At 36.7% G+C, this 22512-nt stretch overlaps 2 protein-coding genes across 7 annotated transcripts in view; one reads left to right on the forward strand and one right to left on the reverse strand.

Moving 5' to 3' along the window:
• The window catches only part of LOC133636330 (zinc finger protein 25-like), a 1044419-nt gene that overhangs the window by 778983 nt on the left and 242924 nt on the right, over positions 1-22512 (reverse strand). The gene's annotated exons all lie outside the window — the stretch shown is intronic.
• The window catches only part of LOC133636332 (zinc finger protein 25-like), a 341291-nt gene that overhangs the window by 6871 nt on the left and 311908 nt on the right, over positions 1-22512 (forward strand). For 4 of the 6 annotated variants that reach the window (XM_062030272.1, XM_062030274.1, XM_062030276.1 and 1 more), the window contains 2 exons: positions 5898-6608; positions 7497-7721. In XM_062030272.1, the coding sequence (XP_061886256.1) occupies positions 5898-6608; positions 7497-7721 (936 nt within the window). Of the gene's footprint in view, positions 1-5897; positions 6609-7496; positions 7752-22512 lie in introns of all 6 variants that reach the window. The other 2 variants (XM_062030275.1, XM_062030273.1) reach the window with 2 other exon arrangements.

Consider the following 22512-nt stretch of genomic DNA (forward strand, 5'->3'; position numbering starts at 1 on the left):
CTCAGTATGTCAATATAGCAGCATAAGATAGTTGTGATTTGATTAGATTTTTATTAAGGATCCCCATTAGCTGGTTGCCTCAACAACCCACTAGTCTTCCTGGGGTCCACAATTCAATACAATTACAAGTATAAGCATATAATTATAACTACACAATACAGAAAAAAATAAAAAAATAAAAGCACCAATAAAAAAACTAGCAAACCACAATAATAAATACAGAATAATAAATATCATATAAATATAACTACACAATATAAAACCAAACAAATCATCAACGAGCAAACTAATTTAAAGACTCAGATAAAATATTACTCTCTTTTTAAAAACCTGTTTACTTTCAATGCTGGTGAGAATTCGAGGCAGGTTATTCCAGAGCAATAAAGATCTATAAATAAAAGATTTCCACAAAGCATTCTTCCTGGGACGAGGGAGTACAAAATGCCCCTCACTGGATGCCCTGGTATTATGATTATGTATAGTGCTACTGTGAACTATTTGGGCCATGAGAAAAGCAGGAGTTTTACTAGCGGTTACTGATTTGAGCAATATAAGAGTATTAGCTGACAACCTGTTCTGCACTGTTAGCCAGGAAAGAGAAGCATGCATTTGGTTCACATTGGTTCTTAGTGAACAACCAAGAACCAGCCTTGCTGCCCTATTCTGGACATTCTGGAGTTTACTGATCTCACCACTTGCAGCAGACGCCCAGACTGTAGAACAATAGTCAAGATGACACAAGACTAAACTCTTAACAATTTGACAAAGAAGAGGTGGATCAACAAAAGCAGCACATTTCCTGGAAATACCAACAGCCCTTCCCATCTCTGTAACTATATCACTGATATGATTTGACCAGGATAGAGTGCAGTCCAGCCTCACTCCAAGGAGCTTGGCACTTCTGACCTGTTGAACTGTTGAAATACTTAGTCTCAAATCCAACTTTGGGTCACAAGATAACCCTTGCCTAGTCCCCAATGTAATACTTTTTGTTTTTGAGGTGTTATCCAAACTTCTGCTATTAGACAAGCTGCCATTAAGATACACCTGTTGTGATCTTGAGGACAAATAACTCTGTATCCACATTAAAGCAGAAGTATTAAAACTATAACATTTAAGTTTGTCAATTAAAAGAGAGTGGTCAATCACGTCAAATGCAGCACTAAAATCTAACAGCACAGCTCCAAGCAACATAGAATTATCTATAGCATTAAGCCAATCGTCCGTCATTTGTATAAGAGCAGTGGACGTAGAGTGGCCCGTTCTATATGCATGTTGACAATCAGTTGCTAGCCCATTTGATTGAAAGTAAGCTTGAATTTGTGCATACACACATTTCTCCAGTATTTTACATAACCCAGGTAGGATGCTTATCGGTCTAGAATTGCCCTCATTGAAAGCCAATTTGGTATCCTTATGTAGAGGAGTAACCTTAGCCACCTTCCACATCTTTGGACACAGGCCCACTTGTAAACATTTATTAAAAATATGACAAACAGGCACTGATATGATACTAGCAGTCATTTTCAGTCATTTACTATCCAGGTTGTCTACACCAGCTACTTTGTTGTCCGGAAGAGAGTGTAGTAACCTCTCAACCTCACTGACTTCAACCTGATGAAAATTGAATTCACAGTCCTTATTATCCATTGTAATATTCCTAATGAGGTCAGCTGATTTGTTGTTATTGGATATATGCATACCATGCCTTAATTGAGATACCTTGTCAACATAATAGTTATTGAAATGATTGGCAATGTCACATGGCTTAGTGAGTACCAACACATTTGATTCCACAAAAGGTGTACAGACATTGTTCTTCCTACCCATGATTTCATTCAAAACATTCCATAAGTTTTTGCTATCATATCTCACATCATATAACCTCTGTTTGTAATATTCCCTTTTTTTCAGTTTGTTTAACTTTGTGACCTGGTTTCTTAAGGAACAGTACTTATGCCTGTCATCAATTAAACCTGAGTTGACGGAGGCTTTTTTAGCCATGTCTCTTTCTGTCATTAAACTCCTAAGTCCATTATCAATCCATGGGGCAGACTTACTTTTGACTGAAAACTTCTTCAAAGGGGCATGCTTGTCCACAACACTCATGTACATTAACATAAATAAGTCCAGTGCAGCCTCAGGGTCTTCCTCACTGCACACCTTGTTCCAATTTAAACAGGATATTTCATCAATGAAACATTCTTCATCAAATCTCTTATAAGACCTTGTAAAAATAATTTTCGCTTTAGGTTTAGGAACCCTTGTCCTTCTAGTGACTGCTATTATATTGTGGTCAGTAAAACCTACAGGAACCGAGGCTTCTTTGGAGCATTGGTCCGGAACATTTGTATAAATATGATCAATGCATGTAGCTAAAATAATACCATCACTATTACTAACTATTCTCGTGGGAGGGGCAACAATTTGGGACAGATTGCAAGCATTTAAAATGGATAGTAACTTATTTTTGTTTGTACACCCCTGTCCCAGCCAGTCAACATTCATATCACCCAGTAAATAGATGTCTCTATTCTCATCTGATATCCTGTCAAACATCTCACATAACTCCTTCAGATACAGAGCATCAGCACTAGGAGGCCTATAGAAACAGCATACTAGAATTGGTTTCAAATACCTGCACACAAATAGCTTCAATGCTCTCCCTCATCAAATCATTACGCACTTTGATAGATAAATGATTCTGAACATAAATAGCCACCCCACCCCCAAACCTGTTCCTATCTTTCCTAAAAATTGAGAACCCCTCAATGGCTACAACTGAATCAGAAAAGGAATCATCAAGGTGGGTCTCAGAAATGGCAAAGATATTAATGAAATGATCTCTGATAATACACTCTACTTCCTGATACTTATTACGCAGGCTGCATACATTCACGTGAGCTAACACCAGGCCCCTATGAAGGCCCAGCTTAGTGCAGGACATAACAGTTACTTCTGTGATCAATGCGCCGCTAAAAGTAGGTCCTTAATGTTAGCCCTTATAATAACAATATCGCTAATACTTGGTTATTATTCAGGTCACAAATTGTAAATGGAGTATTGTTGGCAGTTTTTGGATGGTTATTTGGAGGACTTTGTGGGTCTAATAGAGGAGCTCCCATTGACTCCAATGTTAGCTGATTTTTGCTCACGTTTATTTACTAATTAGAATACATCAAAATTTAAAACACGTCTTACATAAAGATTGTGAATGATAGGCGACATTTTTCAAAAAGTGCAGTTTCCTTTGAATTTGTCAGATAAGTAAACAGTCCTTCAAATTAAAGATGACAGACAATTGAGGTTGTTTATAGATATTATCCACAATGAAGTTACAGTAAAACTAAGCACACAAGGGAAAGTACATTCATATACACATGAAGTACACATATGTGTATGAATCATGTTAACCACCAGAATATCGTCTCGTTCTCCTAAAGCCAATATCGAGTATCCTTTGGTGAGCTGACCGTATCGTCACACCCTTAGTTAAAAGCACACCATCCCCATGACATGGCACTTCCACGTGATGTAGGACAGGAGTACCACATTTTAAACATATACACTAAGGGTGTAACGGTACACAAAAATTTTGGTTCGGTACGTACCTCGGTTTAGAGGTCACGGTTTGGTTAATTTTTGGTACGGTAAGAAAACAACAAAATATAAATTTTCTGGTTATTTATTTACCAAAATTTGTAAACAATGGCTTTATCCTTTTAACATTGCTTTAAAATAGCTGTGTGTGTGATGGATGTGAGCCACCACTAGGCTGATCAGTGCAACAGCAGGCAGTCATGAATGCTAAGCATAACAATAACATACATATACACACAGGGTCCATTGCCAGGGTTCATGTGGTCAACATATATCAATCAATCAATCAATGTTTATTTATATAGCCCTAAATCACAAGTGTCTCAAAGGGCGGCACAAGCCACAACAACATCCTCGGTTCAGAGCCCACAAAAGAGCAAGGAAAAACTCACAACCCAGTGGGAAGTCGATGTGAATGAGAGGACCGCAGATGTGGGTGACCCCCCCCCCCCCCCCCCCCCCCTCTAGGGGAGACCGGATGCAATGGACGTCGAGTGGGTCTAGTATAATATTGTGAAAGTCCAGTCCATAGTGGATCTAACATAATAGTGAGAGTCCAGTCCATAGTGGGGCCAGCCAGAGACCATCCCGAGCGGAGACGGGTCAGCAGCGCAGAGATGTCCCCAACCGATGCACAGGCGATCGGTCCACCCCGGGTCCCGACTCTGGACAGATATATATATATATATATATATATATATATATATATATATATATATATATATATATATATATATATATATATATATATATATATATATATATATATATATATATATATAAAATGAAAACTAAATAAGATAAGACTCAGACTTGGTTTCTTATCAAAACCTTTCTACATATAAAGTGCAACATTAAACTGCTTCTAGGTGTTGCTCAGATTAAATAAAATGACATAACTTCTCTTCTACATACAAAAAGTGCAACATTAAACAGTTTCAAGTCAACTCATCCTCAGATTAACTTTTCTTTTCCCCCCTCAGCCTTTAACCCTGGTGACTTTCACTCAATCTTCATGTTTTCTGCCAGAAAAATCAGTTTATCCACATTGTCTGCAGAAAGAGCAGACCTGCTTGCAGTTACAATGTCTCCAGCTGGGGAAAATACCCTTTCACTGGGCACGGAGGTAGCAGGTATGGCGAGGTAGTGCCTGGCTAACTTGGCAGTAAGGGGATATACGGGCTCATTGTTCTTCCACCATAGAAGTGGCTCAAAATATAGTTTTTAATGCAATATGGTCTTAAAACTGCTGCTATAAAAACACCAACGGCATTCGTTATTGCTTTAGCCCTGCCTGACTCGCCGAGGAGAGGCTGCTTGAATGTGGTGGTAGCTGTGTTTGTTCGTCTTTCTCTTCATTGAAGCGATGTTATCCATTGTTGTATCGCACCGCAAAGCCGAAGTGTTACCAAACGGGAGATCTTATCGAGGCAAAAGCGTCTTCCAGCTCTGGCTTTTACATCATTTAGTAACCCGGTTGCTGCTAGCATGCCGTCTGTTGTGCCTCGGTGTGCATTGTTTACACAACGAACGGTGCGCTACTTAATATGTTCCTGTGGAAACTCATTCGGTACATCTCTGAACCCAACCAAACCCCCCGTACCGAAACAGTTCAATACAAATACACGTACTGTTACACCCTTAATACACATACATCTGAAGAATATAAAAAATATAAAAAATTAATATATTTGGTGGGCCAAACAAAATGACTCGGCGAACCAATGTTTGGTATGGGCGATATGACCTAAAATCTATATCCTAATAACAATATATGTCACTATATATCATTTGGTATATGATTGATAATAGAAGAATTTCAAAACTGGTTAGAAAAGCTCCTAATTTGGCAGCTGACATATGCAGTAACATATTGTGTCATTTCTAATTGTATTATTTTGTCGAAACAATTATTATTAATGTACTTGTTTATTTACTGTTAATATCTGGTTACTTTCTTTGAGAAAATAATACTGGAAATGATGTAATATTTTACTGCATATTTCAGCAACTAAATTAGAAGCCTGTGTAGCCTGTTTTAAAATGGTTCTATTAGTAATTCTATATGAAATAATATATTGCAAAATCAATTTTAAACCATATTGTCCATCCATAGTAAAAAGTCCTGTCGTCCTGGTTTGTTTTTATTTTCCTGTGAATAATGTTGTAAAGAGCAGCGTGTTTGTGCGTTACTGAGATTTCAAAACAGTTCATACGATAACTTGTTTTTCCTAAGTGCATGTAAAAGTACTGAATGCATTGTGTGACTGAGCAAAGATGGTGTGTTTGTCTTGCAGACGTCTGTGAAGATTATCTTCACCCTAAGCAACAGCAGTGGAGCTTCAGGATGCGGACGGAGGAGCCACAGCCCTCCCACATTAAAAAAGAAGAGGAATACCCACTCATCCCCCATTTTAAAGAGGAAGAGGAGGACCCACTGACACCCAATTTTAAAGAGAAAGCGGTGGATCCACTGAGCCCTCACATTAAGGAGGAAGAGGAGTACCCACTGAGCCCTCACATTAAGGAGGAAGAGGTGGATCCACTGAGCCCTCACATTAAGGAGGAAGAGGAGGACCCACTGAGCCCTCACATTAAGGAGGAAGAGGTGGATCCACTGACCCCTCACGTTAAGGAGGAAGAGGAGGACCCACTGAGCCCTCACATTAAGGAGGAAGAGGTGGATCCACTGACCCCTCACATTAAGGAGGAAGAGGAGGACCCACTGACCCCTCACATTAAGGAGGAAGAGGTGGATCCACTGACCCCTCACGTTAAGGAGGAAGAGGAGTACCCACTGAGCCCTCAGCATGTTAAAGGACTGGAGGGGGTTGATGTCACCAAGATGCCAGTGACTGGTGTCCCTGTGAAGAGTGAAGGTGATGAGGTCAAAGGTGAGAGTGAGGAGAAGAGAAGCAGCAGCTCAACACAACACATGACAACAGAAGCTGATGGAGACCACTGTGGAGGATCACAAGCAGACAAGATCTTAGCTCCACTATCAGATAGTGAGGACACAACGTCACACTCTCCTGACACTGATGATGAACACTCTAAACATGATGCAACATGTCACACTGACAACACTCACTTCACATGTTCTCTCTGCCACAACACTTTTAAATATCCTAGTTATTTGAAAAGACACATGAGAACACACACTGGAGAAAAACCTTTTTCATGTTCAATCTGCGGTAAAGATTTTACTCATAGGCACCATTTGAAAATAGACAAGAGAATACACACTGGAGAAAAACCTTTTCCTGCTCAGAATGTGGTAAGAGTTTTGTAAGAAATCAAAGTTTAAAAGGACACATGAGAACACACACTGGTGAAAAACCTTTTTCATGTTCAATCTGCGGTAAAGATTTTACTCGAAGGGAACATTTCCAAAAATGGGACTCATTACCTCCCCGCTTGGCACTCAGCATCAAGGGTTGGAATTGGGGGTTAAATAACCATAACAATTATTCCCAGGCGCGGCAACCGCTGCTGCTCACTGCTCCCCTCACCTCCCAGGGGGTGATCAAGGGTGATGGGTCAAATGCAGAGAATAATCTGGCCACACCTAGTGTGTGTGTGACAATCATTGGTACTTTAACTTTTTAATGTGGCAGTGATTGTGGAAAAAACAAAGCCTGATCTAAAGATGACATCTTGATCTCATACCATCTCAAACCAATTGGCCGTTCATTATTAAGTGAAATGTCTTAAATTCGCTTAAATTTGTCTTTAACAAAGCAACACTATGTTTTATCCAGTTACTCGATTAATCGTAAACATTTCCAGTAGAACACTTGATTAATAACATTTTCAATAGCCACAGCCCTATATTTCATGTACGATTTAATATTTAGCATGTAGGAGTTAAAATGTGTTTTGTTTGTGTCCTGTAGACATCCATCAGCTGATTGCACACCAAGAAGAATGTCTCCCTCATCTGCAGGGGGACAGTTTCACTTTAGAGGATCCACAGCCCTCACATTTTAAAGGGGACAAGGAGGATCCACAGCCCCCTTATCTTATAGAAGAAGAGGAGGGAGTATGTCCTGTAGGGCAGGAGGAGGATGATGTCATGACTGTTGTCTCTGTGAAGACTGAAGAGCATGAAGACAAAGCACGTGAGTCCTCACAGCTTCATCACAGTCCAAGTAAGCACATATCATTTTATTCTCAGGGCATTCAATCCATCACAACTGGACTGTTCACTTTGTCTTAGAAGACTCATCCAAGTAGGCTTCATCACTTCATGCTCATACACTTCAAGTCTTAAATCTAATCATTGCAATTTAGAGGGGAACTGCACTTTTTGGGGAGAATTTTTCTATCGTTCACAATCATTATAAAATACATGATGGTGGATATATTAAAAAAAACCAACACACATTCTAACTAGGGCTGGGCGATATGGCCTTTTATTAATATGTGGATATGTTTAGGCCATGTCACGATACACTATATATATGTGGATATGTTTAGTCCATGTCACGATACACCATATATATGTGGATATGTTTAGTCCATGTCACGATACACCATATATATGTGGATATGTTTAGTCCATGTCACGATACACCATATATATGTGGATATGTTTAGTCCATGTCACGATACACCATATATATGTGGATATGTTTAGTCCATGTCATGATACACCATATATGTGGATATGTTTAGTCCATGTCACGATACACCATATATATGTGGATATGTTTAGTCCATGTCACGATACACCATATATATGTGGATATGTTAGGCCATGTCACGATACACCATATATATGTGGATATGTTTAGTCCATGTCACGATACACCATATATATGTGGATATGTTTAGTCCATGTCATGATACACCATATATATGTGGATATGTTTAGTCCATGTCACGATACACCATATATATGTGGATATGTTTAGGCCATGTCACCATACACCATATATATGTGGATATGTTTAGTCCATGTCACGATACACCATATATATGTGGATATGTTTAGGCCATGTCACGATACACCATATATATGTGGATATATTTAGTCCATGTCACGATACACCATATATATGTGGATATGTTTAGGCCATGTCACCATACACCATATATATGTGGATATGTTTAGTCCATGTCACGATACACCATATATATGTGGATATGTTTAGGCCATGTCACGATACACCATATATATGTGGATATGTTTAGTCCATGTCACGATACACCATATATATGTGGATATGTTTAGGCCATGTCACGATACACCATATATATGTGGATATGTTTAGTCCATGTCACGATACACCATATATATGTGGATATGTTTAGTCCATGTCACGATACACCATATATATGTGGATATGTTTAGTCCATGTCACGATACACCATATATATGTGGATATGTTTAGTCCATGTCACGATACACCATATATATGTGGATATGTTTAGTCCATGTCACGATACACCATATATATGTGGATATGTTTAGGCCATGTCACAATACACCATATATATGTGGATATGTTTAGTCCATGTCACGATACACCATATATATGTGGATATGTTTAGGCCATGTCACGATACACCATATATATGTGGATATGTTTAGTCCATGTCACGATACACCATATATATGTGGATATGTTTAGTCCATGTCACGATACACCATATATATGTGGATATGTTTAGTCCATGTCACGATACACCATATATATGTGGATATGTTTAGTCATGTCATGATACACCATATATATGTGGATATGTTTAGTCCATGTCACGATACACCATATATATGTGGATATGTTTAGGCCATGTCACGATACACCATATATATGTGGATATGTTTAGTCCATGTCACGATACACCATATATATGTGGATATGTTTAGTCCATGTCACGATACACCATATATATGTGGATATATTTAGTCCATGTCACGATACACCATATATATGGATATGTTTAGTCCATGTCATGATACACCATATATATGTGGATATGTTTAGTCCATGTCACGATACACCATATATATGTGGATATGTTTAGTCCATGTCATGATACACCATATATATGTGGATATGTTTAGTCCATGTCACGATACACCATATATATGTGGATATGTTTAGGCCATGTCACGATACACCATATATATGTGGATATGTTTAGTCCATGTCACGATACACCATATATATGTGGATATGTTTAGTCCATGTCATGATACACCATATATATGTGGATATGTTTAGTCCATGTCACGATACACCATATATATGTGGATATGTTTAGGCCATGTCACGATACACCATATATATGTGGATATGTTTAGTCCATGTCACGATACACCATATATATGTGGATATGTTTAGGCCATGTCACGATACACCATATATATGTGGATATATTTAGTCCATGTCACGATACACCATATATATGTGGATATGTTTAGGCCATGTCACCATACACCATATATATGTGGATATGTTTAGTCCATGTCACGATACACCATATATATGTGGATATGTTTAGGCCATGTCACGATACACCATATATATGTGGATATGTTTAGTCCATGTCACGATACACCATATATATGTGGATATGTTTAGGCCATGTCACGATACACCATATATATGTGGATATGTTTAGTCCATGTCACGATACACCATATATATGTGGATATGTTTAGTCCATGTCACGATACACCATATATATGTGGATATGTTTAGTCCATGTCACGATACACCATATATATGTGGATATGTTTAGGCCATGTCACGATACACCATATATATGTGGATATGTTTAGTCCATGTCACGATACACCATATATATGTGGATATGTTTAGGCATGTCACAATACACCATATATATGTGGATATGTTTAGTCCATGTCACGATACACCATATATATGTGGATATGTTTAGGCCATGTCACGATACACCATATATATGTGGATATGTTTAGTCCATGTCACGATACACCATATATATGTGGATATGTTTAGTCCATGTCACGATACACCATATATATGTGGATATGTTTAGTCCATGTCACGATACACCATATATATGTGGATATGTTTAGTCCATGTCATGATACACCATATATATGTGGATATGTTTAGTCCATGTCACGATACACCATATATATGTGGATATGTTTAGGCCATGTCACGATACACCATATATATGTGGATATGTTTAGTCCATGTCACGATACACCATATATATGTGGATATGTTTAGTCCATGTCACGATACACCATATATATGTGGATATATTTAGTCCATGTCACGATACACCATATATATGTGGATATGTTTAGTCCATGTCATGATACACCATATATATGTGGATATGTTTAGTCCATGTCACGATACACCATATATATGTGGATATGTTTAGTCCATGTCATGATACACCATATATATGTGGATATGTTTAGTCCATGTCACGATACACCATATATATGTGGATATGTTTAGGCCATGTCACGATACACCATATATATGTGGATATGTTTAGTCCATGTCACGATACACCATATATATGTGGATATGTTTAGTCCATGTCACGATACACCATATATATGTGGATATGTTTAGTCCATGTCACGATACACCATATATATGTGATATGTTTAGGCCATGTCACGATACACCATATATATGTGGATATGTTTAGTCCATGTCAGCGATACACCATATATATGTGGATATGTTTAGTCCATGTCACGATACACCATATATATGTGGATATGTTTAGCCATGTCACAATACACCATATATATGTGGATATGTTTAGTCCATGTCACGATACACCATATATATGTGGATATTTTAGTCCATGTCACGATACACCATATATATGTGGATATGTTTAGTCCATGTCATGATACACCATATATATGTGGATATGTTTAGTCCATGTCACGATACACCATATATATGTGGATATGTTTAGTCCATGTCATGATACACCATATATATGTGGATATGTTTAGTCCATGTCACGATACACCATATATATGTGGATATGTTTAGGCATGTCACGATACACCATATATATGTGGATATGTTTAGTCCATGTCACGATACACCATATATATGTGGATATGTTTAGTCCATGTCACGATACACCATATATATGTGGATATATTTAGTCCATGTCACGATACACCATATATATGTGGATATGTTTAGGCCATGTCACCATACACCATATATATGTGGATATATTTAGTCCATGTCACGATACACCATATATATGTGGATATGTTTAGTCCATGTCACGATACACCATATATATGTGGATATGTTTAGTCCATGTCACGATACACCATATATATGTGGATATGTTTAGTCCATGTCATGATACACCATATATATGTGGATATGTTTAGTCCATGTCACGATACACCATATATATGTGATATGTTTAGTCCATGTCACGATACACCATATATATGTGGATATGTTTAGTCCATGTCACGATACACCATATATATGTGGATATGTTTAGTCCATGTCACGATACACCATATATATGTGGATATGTTTAGTCCATGTCACGATACACCATATATATGTGGATATGTTTAGGCCATGTCACAATACACCATATATATGTGGATATGTTTAGTCCATGTCACGATACACCACATATATGTGGATATGTTTAGTCCATGTCACGATACACCATATATATGTGGATATGTTTAGTCCATGTCACGATACACCATATATATGTGGATATGTTTAGTCCATGTCACGATACACCATATATATGTGGATATGTTTAGTCCATGTCACGATACACCATATATATGTGGATATGTTTAGTCCATGTCACGATACACCATATATATGTGGATATGTTTAGGCCATGTCACAATACACCATATATATGTGGATATGTTTAGTCCATGTCACGATACACCACATATATGTGGATATGTCTGTTAGTTAGTCCATGTCACGATACACCATATATATGTGGATATGTTTAGTCCATGTCATGATACACCATATATATGTGGATATGTTTAGGCCATGTCACAATACACCATATATATGTGGATATGTTTAGTCCATGTCACGATACACCACATATATGTGGATATGTTTAGTCCATGTCATGATACACCATATATATGTGGATATGTTTAGTCCATGTCATGATACACCATATATATGTGGATATGTTTAGGCCATGTCACGATACACCATATATATGTGGATATGTTTAGTCCATGTCACGATACACCATATATATGTGGATATGTTTAGTCCATGTCATGATACACCATATATATGTGGATATGTTTAGTCCATGTCATGATACACCATATATATGTGGATATGTTTAGTCCATGTCACGATACACCATATATATGTGGATATGTTTAGGCCATGTCACGATACACCATATATATGTGGATATGTTTAGTCCATGTCACGATACACCATATATATGTGGATATGTTTAGTCCATGTCACGATACACCATATATATGTGGATATGTTTAGTCCATGTCACAATACACCATATATATGTGGATATGTTTAGTCCATGTCACGATACACCATATATATGTGGATATGTTTAGTCCATGTCACGATACACCATATATATGTGGATATGTTTAGTCCATGTCATGATACACCATATATATGTGGATATGTTTAGTCCATGTCACGATACACCATATATATGTGGATATGTTTAGTCCATGTCATGATACACCATATATATGTGGATATGTTTAGTCCATGTCACGATACACCATATATATGTGGATATGTTTAGGCCATGTCACGATACACCATATATATGTGGATATGTTTAGTCCATGTCACGATACACCATATATATGTGGATATGTTTAGTCCATGTCACGATACACCATATATATGTGGATATATTTAGTCCATGTCACGATACACCATATATATGTGGATATGTTTAGGCCATGTCACCATACACCATATATATGTGGATATATTTAGTCCATGTCACGATACACCATATATATGTGGATATGTTTAGTCCATGTCACGATACACCATATATATGTGGATATGTTTAGTCCATGTCACGATACACCATATATATGTGGATATGTTTAGTCCATGTCATGATACACCATATATATGTGGATATGTTTAGTCCATGTCACGATACACCATATATATGTGGATATGTTTAGTCCATGTCACGATACACCATATATATGTGGATATGTTTAGTCCATGTCACGATACACCATATATATGTGGATATGTTTAGTCCATGTCACGATACACCATATATATGTGGATATGTTTAGTCCATGTCACGATACACCATATATATGTGGATATGTTTAGGCCATGTCACAATACACCATATATATGTGGATATGTTTAGTCCATGTCACGATACACCACATATATGTGGATATGTTTAGTCCATGTCACGATACACCATATATATGTGGATATGTTTAGTCCATGTCACGATACACCATATATATGTGGATATGTTTAGTCCATGTCACGATACACCATATATATGTGGATATGTTTAGTCCATGTCACGATACACCATATATATGTGGATATGTTTAGTCCATGTCACGATACACCATATATATGTGGATATGTTTAGGCCATGTCACAATACACCATATATATGTGGATATGTTTAGTCCATGTCACGATACACCACATATATGTGGATATGTTTAGTCCATGTCACGATACACCATATATATGTGGATATGTTTAGTCCATGTCATGATACACCATATATATGTGGATATGTTTAGGCCATGTCACAATACACCATATATATGTGGATATGTTTAGTCCATGTCACGATACACCACATATATGTGGATATGTTTAGTCCATGTCATGATACACCATATATATGTGGATATGTTTAGTCCATGTCATGATACACCATATATATGTGGATATGTTTAGGCCATGTCACGATACACCATATATATGTGGATATGTTTAGTCCATGTCACGATACACCACATATATGTGGATATGTTTAGTCCATGTCATGATACACCATATATATGTGGATATGTTTAGTCCATGTCATGATACACCATATATATGTGGATATGTTTAGTCCATGTCACGATACACCATATATATGTGGATATGTTTAGGCCATGTCACGATACACCATATATATGTGGATATGTTTAGTCCATGTCACGATACACCATATATATGTGGATATGTTTAGTCCATGTCAGATACACCATATATATGTGGATATGTTTAGTCCATGTCACGATACACCATATATATGTGGATATGTTTAGTCCATGTCACGATACACCATATATATGTGGATATGTTTAGTCCATGTCACGATACACCATATATATGTGGATATGTTTAGTCCATGTCACGATACACCATATATATGTGGATATGTTTAGTCCATGTCACGATACACCATATATATGTGGATATGTTTAGTCCATGTCACGATACACCATATATATGTGGATATGTTTAGGCCATGTCACGATACACCATATATATGTGGATATGTTTAGTCCATGTCACGATACACCATATATATGTGGATATGTTTAGTCCATGTCACGATACACCATATATATGTGGATATGTTTAGGCCATGTCACGATACACCATATATATGTGGATATGTTTAGTCCATGTCACGATACACCATATATATGTGGATATGTTTAGTCCATGTCACGATACACCATATATATGTGGATATGTTTAGTCCATGTCACGATACACCATATATATGTGGATATGTTTAGGCCATGTCACGATACACCATATATATGTGGATATGTTTAGTCCATGTCACGATACACCATATATATGTGGATATGTTTAGTCCATGTCACGATACACCATATATATGTGGATATGTTTAGTCCATGTCACGATACACCATATATATGTGGATATGTTTAGTCCATGTCATGATACACCATATATATGTGGATATGTTTAGGCCATGTCACGATACACCATATATATGTGGATATGTTTAGTCCATGTCACGATACACCATATATATGTGGATATGTTTAGTCATGTCACGATACACCATATATATGTGGATATGTTAGTCCATGTCACGATACACCATATATATGTGGATATGTTTAGGCCATGTCACGATACACCATATATATGTGGATATGTTTAGTCCATGTCACGATACACCATATATATGTGGATATGTTTAGTCCATGTCACGATACACCATATATATGTGGATATGTTTAGTCCATGTCACGATACACCATATATATGTGGATATGTTTAGTCCATGTCACGATACACCATATATATGTGGATATGTTTAGGCCATGTCACCGATACACCATATATATGTGGATATGTTTAGTCCATGTCACGATACACCATATATATGTGGATATGTTTAGTCCATGTCACGATACACCATATATATGTGGATATGTTTAGTCCATGTCACCATACACCATATATATGTGGATATGTTTAGGCCATGTCACGATACACCATATATATGTGGATATGTTTAGTCCATGTCACGATACACCATATATATGTGGATATGTTTAGTCCATGTCACGATACACCATATATATGTGGATATGTTTAGTCCATGTCACGATACACCATATATATGTGGATATGTTTAGTCCATGTCACGATACACCATATATATGTGGATATGTTTAGTCCATGTCACGATACACCATATATATGTGGATATGTTTAGTCCATGTCACGATACACCATATATATGTGGATATGTTTAGTCCATGTCACGATACACCATATATATGTGGATATGTTTAGTCCATGTCACGATACACCATATATATGTGGATATGTTTAGGCCATGTCACGATACACCATATATATGTGGATATGTTTAGTCCATGTCACGATACACCATATATATGTGGATATGTTTAGGCCATGTCACAATACACCATATATATGTGGATATGTTTAGTCCATGTCACGATACACCATATATATGTGGATATGTTTAGGCCATGTCACGATACACCATATATATGTGGATATGTTTAGTCCATGTCACGATACACCATATATATGTGGATATGTTTAGTCCATGTCACGATACACCATATATATGTGGATATGTTTAGTCCATGTCACGATACACCATATATATGTGGATATGTTTAGTCCATGTCATGATACACCATATATATGTGGATATGTTTAGTCCATGTCACGATACACCATATATATGTGGATATGTTTAGGCCATGTCACCGATACACCATATATATGTGGATATGTTTAGTCCATGTCACGATACACCATATATATGTGGATATGTTTAGTCCATGTCACGATACACCATATATATGTGGATATGTTTAGTCCATGTCACGATACACCATATATATGTGGATATGTTTAGTCCATGTCACGATACACCATATATATGTGGATATGTTTAGTCCATGTCACGATACACCATATATATGTGGATATGTTTAGTCCATGTCACGATACACCATATATATGTGGATATGTTTAGTCCATGTCACGATACACCATATATATGTGGATATGTTTAGTCCATGTCACGATACACCATATATATGTGGATATGTTTAGTCCATGTCACGATACACCACATATATGTGGATATGTTTAGTCCATGTCACGATACACCATATATATGTGGATATGTTTAGTCCATGTCACGATACACCATATATATGTGGATATGTTTAGTCCATGTCACGATACACCATATATATGTGGATATGTTTAGTCCATGTCACGATACACCATATATATGTGGATATGTTTAGTCCATGTCACGATACACCATATATATGTGGATATGTTTAGTCCATGTCACGATACACCATATATATGTGGATATGTTTAGTCCATGTCACGATACACCACATATATGTGGATATGTTTAGTCCATGTCATGATACACCATATATATGTGGATATGTTTAGTCCATGTCATGATACACCATATATATGTGGATATGTTTAGGCCATGTCACGATACACCATATATATGTGGATATGTTTAGTCCATGTCACGATACACCACATATATGTGGATATGTTTAGTCCATGTCACGATACACCATATATATGTGGATCATGTTTAGTCCATGTCACGATACACCATATATATGTGGATATGTTTAGGCCATGTCACGATACACCATATATATGTGGATATGTTTAGTCCATGTCACGATACACCATATATATGTGGATATGTTTAGTCCATGTCACGATACACCATATATATGTGGATATGTTTAGGCCATGTCACAATACACCATATATATGTGGATATGTTTAGTCCATGTCACGATACACCATATATATGTGGATATGTTTAGTCCATGTCACGATACACCATATATATGTGGATATGTTTAGTCCATGTCACGATACACCATATATATGTGGATATGTTTAGTCCATGTCATGATACACCATATATATGTGGATATGTTTAGTCCATGTCACGATACACCATATATATGTGGATATGTTTAGTCCATGTCACGATACACCATATATATGTGGATATGTTTAGTCCATGTCACGATACACCATATATATGTGGATATGTTTAGTCCATGTCACGATACACCATATATATGTGGATATGTTTAGTCCATGTCATGATACACCATATATATGTGGATATGTTTAGTCCATGTCACGATACACCATATATATGTGGATATGTTTAGTCCATGTCACGATACACCATATATATGTGGATATGTTTAGTCCATGTCACGATACACCATATATATGTGGATATGTTTAGTCCATGTCACGATACACCATATATATGTGGATATGTTTAGTCCATGTCACGATACACCATATATATGTGGATATGTTTAGGCCATGTCACGATACACCATATATATGTGGATATGTTTAGTCCATGTCACGATACACCATATATATGTGGATATGTTTAGTCCATGTCACGATACACCATATATATGTGGATATATTAGTCCATGTCACGATACACCATATATATGTGGATATGTTTAGGCCATGTCACGATACACCATATATATGTGGATATGTTTAGTCCATGTCACGATACACCATATATATGTGGATATGTTTAGGCCATGTCACGATACACCATATATATGTGGATATGTTTAGTCCATGTCACGATACACCATATATATGTGGATATGTTTAGGCCATGTCACGATACACCATATATATGTGGATATGTTTAGTCCATGTCACGATACACCATATATATGTGGATATGTTTAGTCCATGTCACGATACACCATATATATGTGGATATGTTTAGTCCATGTCACGATACACCATATATATGTGGATATGTTTAGTCCATGTCACGATACACCATATATATGTGGATATGTTTAGTCCATGTCACGATACACCATATATATGTGGATATGTTTAGGCCATGTCACGATACACCATATATATGTGGATATGTTTAGTCCATGTCACGATACACCATATATATGTGGATATGTTTAGTCCATGTCACGATACACCATATATATGTGGATATGTTTAGTCCATGTCACGATACACCATATATATGTGGATATGTTTAGGCCATGTCACGATACACCATATATATGTGGATATGTTTAGTCCATGTCACGATACACCATATATATGTGGATATGTTTAGTCCATGTCACGATACACCATATATATGTGGATATGTTTAGTCCATGTCACGATACACCATATATATGTGGATATGTTTAGGCCATGTCACGATACACCATATATATGTGGATATGTTTAGTCCATGTCACGATACACCATATATATGTGGATATGTTTAGTCCATGTCACGATACACCATATATATGTGGATATGTTTAGTCCATGTCACGATACACCATATATATGTGGATATGTTTAGTCCATGTCACGATACACCATATATATGTGGATATGTTTAGTCCATGTCACGATACACCACATATATATGTGGATATGTTTAGTCCATGTCACGATACACCATATATATGTGGATATGTTTAGTCCATGTCACGATACACCATATATATGTGGATATGTTTAGTCCATGTCACGATACACCATATATATGTGGATATGTTTAGTCCATGTCACGATACACCATATATATGTGGATATGTTTAGTCCATGTCACGATACACCATATATATGTGGATATGTTTAGTCCATGTCACGATACACCATATATATGTGGATATGTTTAGTCCATGTCACGATACACCATATATATGTGGATATGTTTAGTCCATGTCACGATACACCATATATATGTGGATATGTTTAGTCCATGTCACGATACACCATATATATGTGGATATGTTTAGTCCATGTCACGATACACCATATATATGTGGATATGTTTAGTCCATGTCACGATACACCATATATATGTGGATATGTTTAGTCCATGTCACGATACACCATATATATGTGGATATGTTTAGGCCATGTCACGATACACCATATATATGTGGATATGTTTAGTCCATGTCACGATACACCATATATATGTGGATATGTTTAGTCCATGTCACGATACACCATATATATGTGGATATGTTTAGTCCATGTCACGATACACCATATATATGTGGATATGTTTAGGCCATGTCACGATACACCATATATATGTGGATATGTTTAGTCCATGTCACGATACACCATATATATGTGGATATGTTTAGTCCATGTCACGATACACCATATATATGTGGATATGTTTAGTCCATGTCACGATACACCATATATATGTGGATATGTTTAGTCCATGTCACGATACACCATATATATGTGGATATGTTTAGTCCATGTCACGATACACCATATATATGTGGATATGTTTAGGCCATGTCACGATACACCATATATATGTGGATATGTTTAGTCCATGTCACGATACACCATATATATGTGGATATGTTTAGGCCATGTCACGATACACCATATATATGTGGATATGTTTAGTCCATGTCACGATACACCATATATATGTGGATATGTTTAGTCCATGTCACGATACACCATATATATGTGGATATGTTTAGTCCATGTCACGATACACCATATATATGTGGATATGTTTAGTCCATGTCACGATACACCATATATATGTGGATATGTTTAGTCCATGTCACGATACACCATATATATGTGGATATGTTTAGTCCATGTCACGATACACCATATATATGTGGATATGTTTAGTCCATGTCACGATACACCATATATATGTGGATATGTTTAGTCCATGTCACGATACACCATATATATGTGGATATGTTTAGTCCATGTCACGATACACCATATATATGTGGATATGTTTAGTCCATGTCACGATACACCATATATATGTGGATATGTTTAGTCCATGTCACGATACACCATATATATGTGGATATGTTTAGTCCATGTCACGATACACCATATATATGTGGATATGTTTAGTCCATGTCACGATACACCATATAATATGTGGATATGTTTAGTCCATGTCACGATACACCATATATATGTGGATATGTTTAGTCCATGTCACGATACACCATATATATGTGGATATGTTTAGTCCATGTCACGATACACCATATATATGTGGATATGTTTAGTCCATGTCACGATACACCATATATATGTGGATATGTTTAGTCCATGTCACGATACACCATATATATGTGGATATGTTTAGTCCATGTCACGATACACCATATATATGTGGATATGTTTAGTCCATGTCACGATACACCATATATATGTGGATATGTTTAGTCCATGTCACGATACACCATATATATGTGGATATGTTTAGTCCATGTCACGATACACCATATATATGTGGATATGTTTAGTCCATGTCACGATACACCATATATATGTGGATATGTTTAGTCCATGTCACGATACACCATATATATGTGGATATGTTTAGTCCATGTCACGATACACCATATATATGTGGATATGTTTAGTCCATGTCACGATACACCATATATATGTGGATATGTTTAGTCCATGTCACGATACACCATATATATGTGGATATGTTTAGTCCATGTCACGATACACCATATATATGTGGATATGTTTAGTCCATGTCACGATACACCATATATATGTGGATATGTTTAGGCCATGTCACGATACACCATATATATGTGGATATGTTTAGTCCATGTCACGATACACATATATATGTGGATATGTTTAGTCATGTCACGATACACCATATATATGTGGATATGTTTAGTCCATGTCACGATACACCATATATATGTGGATATGTTTAGTCCATGTCACGATACACCATATATATGTGGATATGTTTAGTCCATGTCACGATACACCATATATATGTGGATATGTTTAGTCCATGTCACGATACACCATATATATGTGGATATGTTTAGTCCATGTCACGATACACCATATATATGTGGATATGTTTAGTCCATGTCACGATACACCATATATATGTGGATATGTTTAGTCCATGTCACGATACACCATATATATGTGGATATGTTTAGGCCATGTCACGATACACCATATATATGTGGATATTTTAGTCCATGTCACGATACACTATATATGTGGATATGTTAGTCCATGTCACGATACACCATATATATGTGGATATGTTTAGTCCATGTCACGATACACCATATATATGTGGATATGTTTAGTCCATGTCACGATACACCATATATATGTGGATATGTTTAGTCCATGTCACGATACACCATATATATGTGGATATGTTTAGTCCATGTCACGATACACCATATATATGTGGATATGTTTAGTCCATGTCCACGATACACCATATATATGTGGATATGTTTTA

The sequence above is a fragment of the Entelurus aequoreus genome, linkage group LG20 (assembly GCF_033978785.1).
Source record: "Entelurus aequoreus isolate RoL-2023_Sb linkage group LG20, RoL_Eaeq_v1.1, whole genome shotgun sequence".
NCBI lineage: Eukaryota > Metazoa > Chordata > Actinopteri > Syngnathiformes > Syngnathidae > Entelurus > Entelurus aequoreus.